Here is a 12,302-nt window from a genome sequence, read left to right on the forward strand (position 1 = left end):
CGTTATCGGTGAAAGGAACTAAAAAGGAAGTTGAAGTATAGGGAAACTCCTTTAAGTACTAATGATGCGTTCGTTTCGCTGGTACCGGTGAATTCTGAAACATGGATATTTAGATAGAGCGTATACCAGTTCCTGTGTAATTCCTTAAACCGCTTGGAATAGGCCCTATAGTTTCTAACCCAGGGCGTTTTGAAACGTGATATTTCGAATTTTCGGTAGTTCATAACTGAAAGGAGACGTTTTTCGACCCATGTTTATTAGAACTTTTTTCTTTCATCTCCTATAAGGAACCGCCTCTCAAAGTTTTTCAGTGGAGTTACCTACCACCCTGTATAAATAAAACCCATCCCAGAGTTTGGAGCTCTTAAAAGGGGCTCTAAGTAGCAGTATTACAACCTCCCATCCCCCACAGAAGTCCGTCCTGGATCCCCCCTGACATCCTCACTACTTTTTACTATGACGTTACGAACACATTACCTAGAGGAGGGTCCTACCTTTAGGGGTTTTCCTTATGTAGAAATGAGAAGGCACATGGTTCCTTATGTAGAACTGCTATCGTGTTCCTTCTTGGAACAAAACCGTTTACTTCGAGATATATGGGGGACTTCGATCAACATTTCAACACAATCAACATCCACGAGTACGACAAGGAGGATCGACTTTTAGTTACTGACTAAGGATATTAATTTCTCCGAAACAGCCCAGTAACAACGCCAGATTTAGAATATTTTCAAATTCCTTAATACCTATCCTCATCTGCTGCACTTGGTTGAAAATGAATTTGTGTTTATATTTTATTTCACTAATTTACCTGTGAGCTCCTACATTTCATATAGACATGTATTTGGAAGTTGATATTATTGAATGACGTGTTCATTAATTCCCAGCTATTAAGGCTGTTGATGGAGAAACATCCCCGAAATATAATTATTTTAACTGCAAAGTATCTCTCAAGGCCTTCTTTCACTAAAACTATGGATAACACGTCATGTTACACTATAGATTGGTTTACTTTAGTTGACAAACAGGTAGAGCCAACCATTCAACTTGCATAGAGATGATCATAAGACGTAAGAAAGAGTTTATTTCGCTTCATGAACATGCAGTACTTAAATATATATCTTCCTCTGTTTCTTTTTTACAGTGTTCGATGCAGCAGCAAAATTTCCTGAGGGCATCTTGAAAGGCGTCACTTACCAACTAGGAAATTTCGACGACTGTGTGGAAGTGAATGTTGATTTGAGTGATGAGTACGATGGACTGCAGGAAACCAAATTGCAAGGACAGTATTGTCTGGCTCAAGTGGAATTTGTTCCAGCAAAAGAAACTTATCCTGATTTCTACAAGAAAGAGGAGAAAATCTTGCAGATGGAGTATGATCCACAAGGATCAGCGTGGGATAAAATTAAGGTAAGATATACTTACAAATAGAATATTTCCTTTTTCTTTTAATACTCTGTTCACAGTTTCTTTTAAAAGGCGTACCTTCGTATTGATGCAGTTACAAAGAAGAGGCCTTACTAAAGTATAAAACAGCTCTTCCATGCAAGAGAAAAGTTTTAAAACTTCCATGTTGCTCACCAACCTATGGTTGAGATGAACAAGGAGAAAAAAAAACCTTCGTATTGTCTTTTGTAAGGTTGTGCACGAAAAACCGGGCTGCTTCACACTTGCATGAACACTGTGATATTCATTTATTTGCTTGTTTTGCATACAAATGAGAGTATTCTCGAGTACGCATACAGTTGTCAAAAATTACAAAATAATTACATATATGCTATAAAAAAAACTTACAAATAGAGTAATACATGCATAACTATGACTTTTATAAGCTTACACATTCATAACATAATTAATAATAATAATAATAATAATAATAATAATAAAAAACATTTATACATTGTCTTCAAAACCTCATTTACCGGGTAGTAACACTTATCTACTAAGAACATGTGAAGATCAGATTTAAACATAGAATATGATTTGTTTTGCTTTAGAAAGTCAGGTAACTTATTGAAAATTTTTGTACAGTTAATGTATACACTTTTTTGGAAAAACGAGAAATTTTGGGGGGTAACATGCAAATTATTAACGAATCGAGTATTGTATTTATGGACGTTACTGTTTTTAATAAATAAGTGTTTGTTACGTACGGTAAACAAGATAATTTTATACAGATACACACCAGGTAATGGTAATATTTTTTGCCCTCGAAAGATGGGCTTGCAAGAAGACTTTGGTGACAATCCAAACACAACCTTTAGTGCTTTCTTTTGTAAGCGAAACGTGCTAACACATTCAGTAGAATAACCCCCAAAAATAATACCGTAAGTTATTAAAGAATAGAATTTTGCATAGTACACTGAAACTAAAGCCTCTGTTGTGACATTACCTCTTAATCTACGAAGGCCGAAACAAATAGTACTTAATTTTTTGTTGAGTTGAGAAATATGCTCACTCCAAGTTAGTTTCGAATTAATGGTGACACCAACAAATTTAGTTGAAATAGAAAAGTCTACTTTTTTGTCATTTACCATTACATAAGGAATAAACTTATTTTGAAGAGGATAATAAAAATTTACCAAGGAAATTTTATCATTGTTTAAAACTAATTTATTGCTACTTAATCAGTTACTTAATTGTAAAAATGAGGTGTTTAGATAATATTCAATATCATGTCGTGAGTTACCTGTAATAATAACATTGGTGTCATCAGCAAATAAAACACATTAATTAGGCAACATTTCTTGTATCAAATCATTATGTATATAAGAAAGTATCATGGACCAAGCACTGATCCTTGAGGTACACCAGTTAGTATAGTATCTTCATAACTACTAAACTTATGAATTTTGCCATTATTTTCGTTCGTAATTTGAACTATCTGATACCTATCCTTCAAGTAAGACTCAATCCATTTATTGACAGTTCCTCTTATACCATAAAAGCATAATTTTTAAAGTAAGAGATCATGATTTACAGTGTCAAGTGCCTTAGTAAGATCAACAAAGAGTCCAATTGCCTATTTTTTATTATTTATCGCGTGCATAACAGTAGTAAGAAAATCGAAAATTGCAGAATCTGTAGATTTGCCAGTTAGAAACCCATGTTGTGATGATGATATTAGATTATTAGAATGTAAATAATTCCTTATCCTATTTGACATTACCGTCTCATTTTTTTAAAAAAATACCGACAAAACTGAGATAGGGCGATAATTCTTAATATTATAAGAGTAATCCAATAATAATGATTATCCTGGGTTTAAAGAGCGAAAAACTGGAATACATATAACTGAGTTGGCCACTTCAACGTGAAGTTACATCTGGCAACACTGCATCCCATGATTTTCTGAACGATTTACATGACTATGTCCGTCATGACCACCATGTAAAAAATAAATAAATAATAAAAAGTATAAAGTGGAGTAAAAATTTAGATATTTCAACATTTTTTGTTAATTCTTGTCTCTTATTAAACATTTTTCTTCGTTTCAATGTTGTCTTTATCGGTTTTGTTTCTTCTTAATTTTGCTCGGTTATTTTTGGTATGGGATACCCAGGTTTATTCCTGATGGAACCTAATGTGATTCGAACTTACTAGCTCAACATATATTTGTACACTTTTTCTATAAAACTATACTTGTTTAACAGGGAAATGATTGATGTAGCATGAAAATTTGCTTCATTACACTTTATCTGTACTCTTATTCTTATAAAAACGATCTAGTTCTATCATTTTTTTTTTCTGAAAATATAGGTGGAAGCATTTTACAATTACTTGTCTTTCCGGGTGCGGAATAATACTACGTTCAATACTACGTAGATAGTATTGGAACCCCGCTTCCCCAAATCGTACACCCCTTCCAAGAAAAAAATTCTGGGTGCACGTTTGGCTATATATCAGTAACTATACTAATGTACTGTCGTGTTGCTAGTATCCTAATGAAGAGCTTAAAGAGGGTACATCTCATTATCAACTACATCTCAATAAATGTGATGGTTCCCGCACAACATCAATTTTTATGTTTAGAATTTTTTTCGCTGCATTGTGAACCACTTGAAGAGTAATCTCATCAATAAACTCAAAAGTAGTCACTTTTCCTCCACTATTTTTTTTTTTTTTTTAAATATTGTTTTAAAATATTGTGCGTCGAACTTTCGCTAACAAATTTCAGCACTATCAAGACTAAAATAAGGAACAGTATTTTCTGTAGGAATAGGGTCCAAACATCGGGCCCTTCAATACATCTGAGAGACTCAAAGCATAATATCTATTAGGTAAAAATGATTTTAAAAAAAAAAAAAAAAAAAAACATAATTGGTAGTAAGGCATAAAAGGCTTTTGACATTTGAACGATAGAACCAAAATTAAATTTAGAAATGGGTACTCTGGACAAAAGTTGAAATAACATCTTTCACATCTTTACTGTTGCCACCAATCACTGTTCCACCAATTTTATCCTCAAACATACAATTTTGTTCAGTTTCATGTGATTTATTGACTAATATATATAGGTTGTTAATAAACTATACCGACAAACTGTAACAGGGGATTCCTTACATTAAAAAAAAAAAATCATATCAGCCTAAGGGGATGAGTGCATAGTTTCAGAGCTAGGGTTGTCCATAATCATGGTAAAGAGAAATTTCAACACGTGCTATCTCGAATTCAGGAAACCGTGTAGTGGTGGCCCATATCAGCGTAAAGAAAGTTATACATACGTATTGTAAAAATGCATATTTCATCAATATGCAGTGGATGTGCAGGAGATTCTCTACAGAGTATAATTCCCCAGACATACTCTGAATATAATTTTCCGGTATTTTCTGATTTCAAGATGGATTCAAAGTACGTAAAAGGTAATCTTTAACAACAGTAGACAAGAAACGCTTCAACGGAAATTGGAAGTGTTAGGGATCGCCAATACCATGGTTTCTCTTGTTCGAAATAACACGTGTTACCGGTACGATGTATTTTGTCATGGCATATTTCGCGTTTTTTTTCACCTATAAACGTGAAAAATTATTATATACAACGATCACTGGTACTTTATCCTTAATATTGAGCCATTAAAACATCTTTATTTATCTGTTTTCACACTTTGTTTAATAATCATAACTGAGAAGTGTACATTTTACGTTTACACACTTTTTTCTTCAATATGTCTACCTCGTTAAACTGATTAGCTCTATTTATTTTCGGTTGTCCTGACAACGACGTCCAAAATCATATTATTTAAAACATTTGAATATCTTTTTATATTGACATTATAACTAACTTATTTCTTTTTCTTTCTCATTTTTTTAATAGTATAATCAGCCTAGTACATATTAACAACCTCCTCGCGTCGTGCCTAAATTTGCATGGGGATGATGTTATTATTGACGCTTGGAGATCGCTACTACTCACCATCTGAAATGAGTAGGTTTGAAGTGGGAGCAGAGAAAAACCACACAAATTGAGCTTTCATTTAAATAACTGTATTATTCAAAATATCAAGTGTGAATATATGTTAGTGTTGAGTGAGTATAACACGTCAGATCACATATCGACAGCATCTAAGAATTCCGTCACGAATAATTCGTACATAGCTGAGATACACATACCTTAAAAACTGATGACTGCCTGGACTGGATGTTGATGCTTCTATGATACAGGATCTCTCTTACTGCAGATAGTCGGCGAACTGTGGAGTCCGACTATAACCCAACCATACTCCAAGTTAATGGTTGAAATAGGAAATGTTAGATCCTCCTAGATCTATTCCGCTGAATTGGACTTGCAGCTGACTACTCAACTGCGACGAGCTCTCAAGTGGTTCTCTCTAACGATCCTCCACTTCTGATCCTAATCCTCTCTGACCAGAGGTTTTATTTTCCTTTCCAGACATTCTGGAATTCCCTTTGTTGATCTTTTTGTCTATCTCAGCTATTGGTAAAACATTGGTTTCACCCGAACTACATCGTGACCAAATTCCCAGACCAACAATTTTCTGCAAGTCTGACGGTTATGCCACAGTCAAAGTGTGTCACTGTTACGTACAGAGTTTCACATTGATGACATTTCATTATTTTTAGAAAGAACATTGCAAATCATAATAAACATGTAAACTGACGACTTAGCGTCTAGCCCTAACACAACAATTACATTTAACGCATTTACAAATTATTGACATACGTCAACAAATAAACACAAGCACGTGTTTATACTACATAACAACATTTCATTACTATAATTCAGTATTTTAATACAACTTTGAATGACTGTGATTTTCTATCACCAAAATAATATGACCCAAAACCATATATCTCTACAATATTTAAAATACCTTATGGCCCAAAATATACAACGTACTGTTGTATATTATGGCGCTCGACGGACTTTTCTTTTTATTTATTTATTCAATAAAAAGAAAAAGAACTCTGGACCGTTAACCTTAGATACTTCTTATGCGCCCCTCGTACATACAAAATATACCATATCATAATACACATGCATTTTCTTATTTTTACATTAAAAACACTATTATTAATTATATTTCATTATAATCGTTGATTACAAGGTAGACAAAAAATTACGGTCACTTAATTTAAGTCCGTTATGGGCCATAAAATGGTTAATTGTTAACAAATTTAAATCAATGACTTTGGGCCAATAACTAAAGATGTTGATATACATATATTCTAGGCAAATTAAAACTAAATCCGTAATAACATTTAATTTCGAAGTTCTTTGAAAAACGTGTAAATTTTTATTTTCATTACTCGTACTTCTTTCCATGAAATACATGACATCAATTTTACATAATGGTCATTACTTTCATACGTTTACATTTAAAATATCATCTTTTATTCTTTAACATTTATATTATTAGCATACAATTCGAATGTAACAAGAACAGAAAAGTAAAAATTGTTTAAATATAAATTCCTTATAGAAAACATAAATTATTATATATATCCTCGCATTACAAAGATGCTTTCAAATATACTTTATAACATGAAACATGAATAATGCGATTAATATTGCGTTTTGGAATCATAAGAAAACACATGAATATTATAAAATGCAAATATCAAATAATACACATAACAATAATGTATTTGTTGATATAAATTGAATAATTACTATTATAGATATAAACTCAAAGATTAAATAACATAAAGTAGAATACCTTAAACCAAGCTACATATCCATAAAATACTTCATTTTTCTCCTTTGAAGACTAAGTTCCCTCTGTTAAGTATTCTTTACATTAGCTTTTGTTATAACTTCAGGAGAAACTAAAGTTTTGACTAAGTTAAATGACAATTTATTCCACAATCCTGAGTATTTTCTTGGCGATTATGCACTATTTCAGCATTCGAATTCCTATGTGTATAATTACTGCCATCTAGAAATCGATTTCGTGTGAACAGGCAATGATTATTGTTCCTATTAAAATTTCGATTACTATTTCTAAAATTCCTATTCCCATTTCTGCGATTAGGTTGCGTCTGATTACCATTAACATTATGATCATTTATTCTACTATTAAAACGATACGAGTTAGACGTATTCTCAGTTTGTACATTTAAGTTGCGAACCGGAGCATATTGTACATGGTTACGACCAGAATTACCTTGACTTCTATCCAACCCTCTATTACCATTTTGCATTACAGATTGACTTTCATAATTTTGGACAAGCATAATCAAATGGTTAAAATTGACACACTGTGCGGACATTAATAATTGCTGTAATCTAAAAGGTAGTAAGATTCGAATAGAAGCAATGATCCAGGATTCTGGATAACTAGGATTTAATAATCTTAATTTGTTATATGTAGTAACCACAAATTCAGTCACACTTTTATGAACCTTAGGATTGAATGGTTTCGTTCTCAGTATGGCATCCCTATTTCAGGCACGTAGCCAGGATTTCGTGAAGGGGGGGGGTCCGTGACATGAAATACTGTGGTCATCACAAAAGGGGCTCGATCACTCTAAACTATTTTACTGGAACATATATTGGTTCGTTTAGCCAGGATTTCGTAACGGGGGGGAGTAGCATGAAATTCTGAAGGCCCAGGAGCTCGATCAATCTAAACTACTTTACTATCAACATATATTGTTTTGTTAGGACAATAAAATGAGGATATGTTGGCAAGTATTTTAATAACAAACTATGAAGAAATTTCAAGCAAAATAATAAAAAAAAGGATTAAAAAAGATTTTGCAATATTTACGACCTTCTCCTGTTTATTCAAATTTAACAATTTTCCTTTCGTTATGACCTCAATTATTATAAAAAGTACACACTGAATACTGTCTTGTAAACTATCTTCTAATATAAATAAAATAAAGAGTTTGTTTGTGTGTTTGTCTGTCTGTCTGTGTTCGACCTGCGGACCAGGCGAGTGGACCGAGAGTTACCAAATTTTGGTCAGGGGTACTTTGGCCCAGGCCCCAGATCAAGACGAAGCGTTTTTTTTTTTAAATTTCGAAACAGTGGGGTATCAGGGGGAGCGTTTACCGGAACCGGCTTGAAAACCAGACAAATTGTCCGAGAGTTACCAAATTTTAGTCACGAATACCTTCGTCCAGGCTCCAGACCAGAGTTAAACGTTTTTGTCCAAATTCGAAACAGGGGGGTCTCAGGGGGGCGTTTACCGGGACATGTAAAAGTAGTAGAAAATGACCGATATTTATTTATTTATTTATTTAACAATCTCCAGATACAGCTCAGAGGCCATTTTACATTGAATATCCAACAACAATCACAATGGAAAGGATTTGGGAAGGTATCGACTAGGGCCTGTTTAGTAGGTGCAATCTCGGCATTTGCCTGGTAGGACTGAGGAAAACTCTGGAAAACATGTCAGGATGGTAGAAAGCGGGATTCGAAGCCACGACCTCCCGAATGCGAAGCCAACGCTCTACCACTTGAGCTATTAGTGTCGAATTCATATTTTCGCGGTCGCTGAAATCAATGGTGAAACTCCAGTCGCATTAACTTCTAAATTCACGCTATGCGGCTCCGGGCCGGGGGTCACCGGAGAGGGGTGAGATACCAAGAGATGTAAAAGTAATCCAAAATGATCGATATTAGTGTCAAATCCATAGTTTTCGCGGTCGCTGAAATCAATGGTGACACTTCCATTAGCGATGACTTGCAAGTATGCGGGCCGGGAGTCAGCGGGGGGTGGATACCGAGACATGTAAAGAAATAGCCCAAAATGACCGATATTAGTATTAAATACATAGTTTCCGCGGTCGCTGAGACCAATGGTGATACTCCCACAGGCGTTTACTTCCAAATACAGCCCCTGTGCGAAGCATGTGTATATTCAACTAGTTTTACAATATATGCGTTCCTTTCTCTGTTGAATCAAATGCTAACAAAACTTTCTTTCAACATATTTTTTGTTTTTATTATTCCGTCAACTACTGTCGGTTCCAAATGACAGGTTAAAGGATCAACAGAAAATTGTCCTTGAAATAACATGTTTGATACTGCAAGGATTTGATGACGAAAAGTTATGATTAAAAATGTCCACGCTGTTACACAACGGCACTTATGCTTTCGAAAGCTTGAAATCTCCCTGACTAGTAGCAAGAATTCTGAGAATTCTATAACTTTTCTTGAAATTTCAAATTCCCTGACTCTTCCAGAATGCCTCGCCACCATATTGCAAGTAATACAAAGCTCCTCATAAGAAAGAGTAAGCAAAAGCTTCCTGTAGTTTTCTTTTTAATTTTTAACGCTGATCCTTCTTTTTGTCATTTCATTTTGTTTTATCCTTCCTTAATTTTTTCATTTCTTGTCTCGAAGGGGGGGGTCCGGACCCCCCGGACCCCCCCTTGGCTACGTGCCTGCCTATTTGCTATCATAAAATCGTTCTCGTAATTAGATAGCAGAGCGTTCTTAAAGTCAGAATATGTACGGAGGCTATTTCTAATTGCCTTAAACCATGTTAGACAAGGCGGCAATAATATATGTGGTAGTAACTTTAAAAATTGAGACTCGTCTACACCCATCAATTCGCATTCATCCTCAAATTTTTCTAGGAACCCCCTCGCAGTTTGAACAGAAATTAAAGTTTACGAGTTAATGACACTTTTGCGCTTTATCTTATTGTTGATATTATGTACTGTCCTCCTCCTAGCGTCATACCAAAGAAGTTCATAATGGTATACTTTAGTATCAGTTTTACCTTAATAGATGGCTTGGTTCTCGCACAGCGTCAATTTTTAGGTTTACAAAAATTAATTTATTCCGATTTTCTCAAAAACTACACCTGAGCTTTTACACTCACACACACACATACATACATACATACAATATACAGGGTGTTTCAAAACAACACCGACAACGTTTGGGAGGTGATTCCTGACACCAAGATAAGACAAAAAGTATAGACCATCCTGGCTGCACAAATGCTCCCTTTCGGAGTTATAGGCTGCCGAAAACATGAAAAAAAATGAACTTTAAAAGTCCATAGCTCCAAAACTATGGGACGTACCTTAGTTGGGTCAAGACTTTATTTAGAACTAATACGTGCCCTATCCAAATATCCATGTTTCAGAATCTTGCAGTACTTCCGCAACAATTTTTATAAAGGTAGTTGGTTAGTACTTCAAATTATATACCCGTAGGAAAACTGTCTCCATAAAAATTGTTGCGTGAGTACCGTAGGATTCCGAAACATGTATTATTTTTAGATAGCGCACATATCACTTCCTAAGTGAAGTCTTAAACCCGACTACTTTAGATCCCATAGTTTTGGAGCTATGGATCTTTAAAGTTCATATATATATATATATATATATATATATATATCGGCAGCCTATAACTCCAAAAGGAAGCATTTGTGCACCTAGGTTAGCTCATACCTTTCGTCTTATCTTGGTGTGAGGAATCACTTCCCAAACTTGTCGGTCTTGTTTTGAAACACACTATACATATATATATTGTTCAGCTTAATATGTTGATTTTCAGCTTGATATTTATCGATTTATAATATGTCTCATCTTTTCACACTTTCCTCCGTTAAATGCTGTTAATAATTAAAATTTAATAGCATTTTGTAAATATTATATGAAGCACTTTCAAAAGTTTAATTTAAAAAAAAAAGTGGTAGGAAGCATTACTTTTACTTTTACTAGTACTATTACTTTTACTTATTTTTTTTTTTAAAAAAAACTACTTTCTTACACTAGGCTACTCTTTATTTACTGGTACAGACACATGCACACAACACTTCAAATTACGCCATAGATACTAATTGTTATCTTCATGCTAAGAAATATTATTGTCTTTGTTTCTCCTTGCAATTCTTGTAACATGCACACTTGTGTTCTCCTGTCCTCCTACTCTGTTCACAGACTATTCATTATTACACTTTTCACAGACTATTTACTATACTATAGCATTCTTCACAGACTATTCACTATTATACACAGAAAACCTTTTAATGATTTAAATTTATGGAAGTATATGCAAAGGAAAACAATATATCCTCTGTATCTTCTTATCTACATCTTTCTCTCTACCTAGCTGCAGATTAAGATTAAGAAAGATTTAAGTCGCAAATATCTAAGAGTCGACATATTACTGAATTATTTTCTTCAACGTTGTAAGCCACTAGTAAATTCAATATTACAAACTTATTTGAGTACTTACCCGATAGTTCCATTTTGGTAGAAAATTTAGCATTCAGAAGAATATAAGTAGATACCGTGCAGTTTTACTATACGGATCCATAGTATAAGTAGTAGTTGTAGTAGTAGTAGTAGTAGTAGTAGTAGTCACGGGTTAGAAGCCCCTCAGGGGTTCGTTGGGTTCTGTTCTCGACATAAAATGGGCAAATTAAAGGCTTCCTCAAATTTTTCAATACATTTTATAATCTGTGGATCCGTATAGTAAAACTGCACCGTAGATACAGTTTACCAAGTGGGTCAAGAGAAAAATGTTACATCTTTTGTTCATTTTCGGTTTTATATTTTATCCTCTTAATGGAATCCAAAATCCAAAATGTAAATTTATAATAATGTATAGATTGCAATGATACCGATATTTAATTAGTGTTAACTGACTCTTCTTCACATTAATTTTCTTTTTTTTTTTTTTTTTTTTTGTTTAATATATATGAGGAGCTTGTTTCCAAACACCACCTAAGTCACTTTTTTTCAATTTTCGGTTTTTGCTCTTTATTTGTATATTAGGAGTAGATACACATGCCTGACTATATAGCCTCTCAAAACTCACGTAAAACCTCTCAAAACGATTCAAAATTTTAAGTTGTCTTGAAATTAAAT

General features: G+C 33.9%; 1 protein-coding gene across 1 annotated transcript in view; it reads left to right on the forward strand.

The window, feature by feature from the left end:
* Window positions 1-12,302, forward strand: part of LOC145669888 (nose resistant to fluoxetine protein 6-like) — a 53,878-nt gene that overhangs the window by 12,596 nt on the left and 28,980 nt on the right. Inside the window, exon 2 of the mRNA XM_081738235.1 lies at window positions 1,145-1,410. Coding sequence (XP_081594361.1) covers window positions 1,145-1,410 — 266 coding nt within the window. The remainder of the gene's footprint in view (window positions 1-1,144; window positions 1,411-12,302) is intronic.

The sequence above is a fragment of the Thermobia domestica genome, chromosome 14 (assembly GCF_964235325.1).
Source record: "Thermobia domestica chromosome 14, izTheDome1.hap1.1, whole genome shotgun sequence".
NCBI classification, from domain to species: Eukaryota; Metazoa; Arthropoda; class Insecta; order Zygentoma; family Lepismatidae; genus Thermobia; species Thermobia domestica.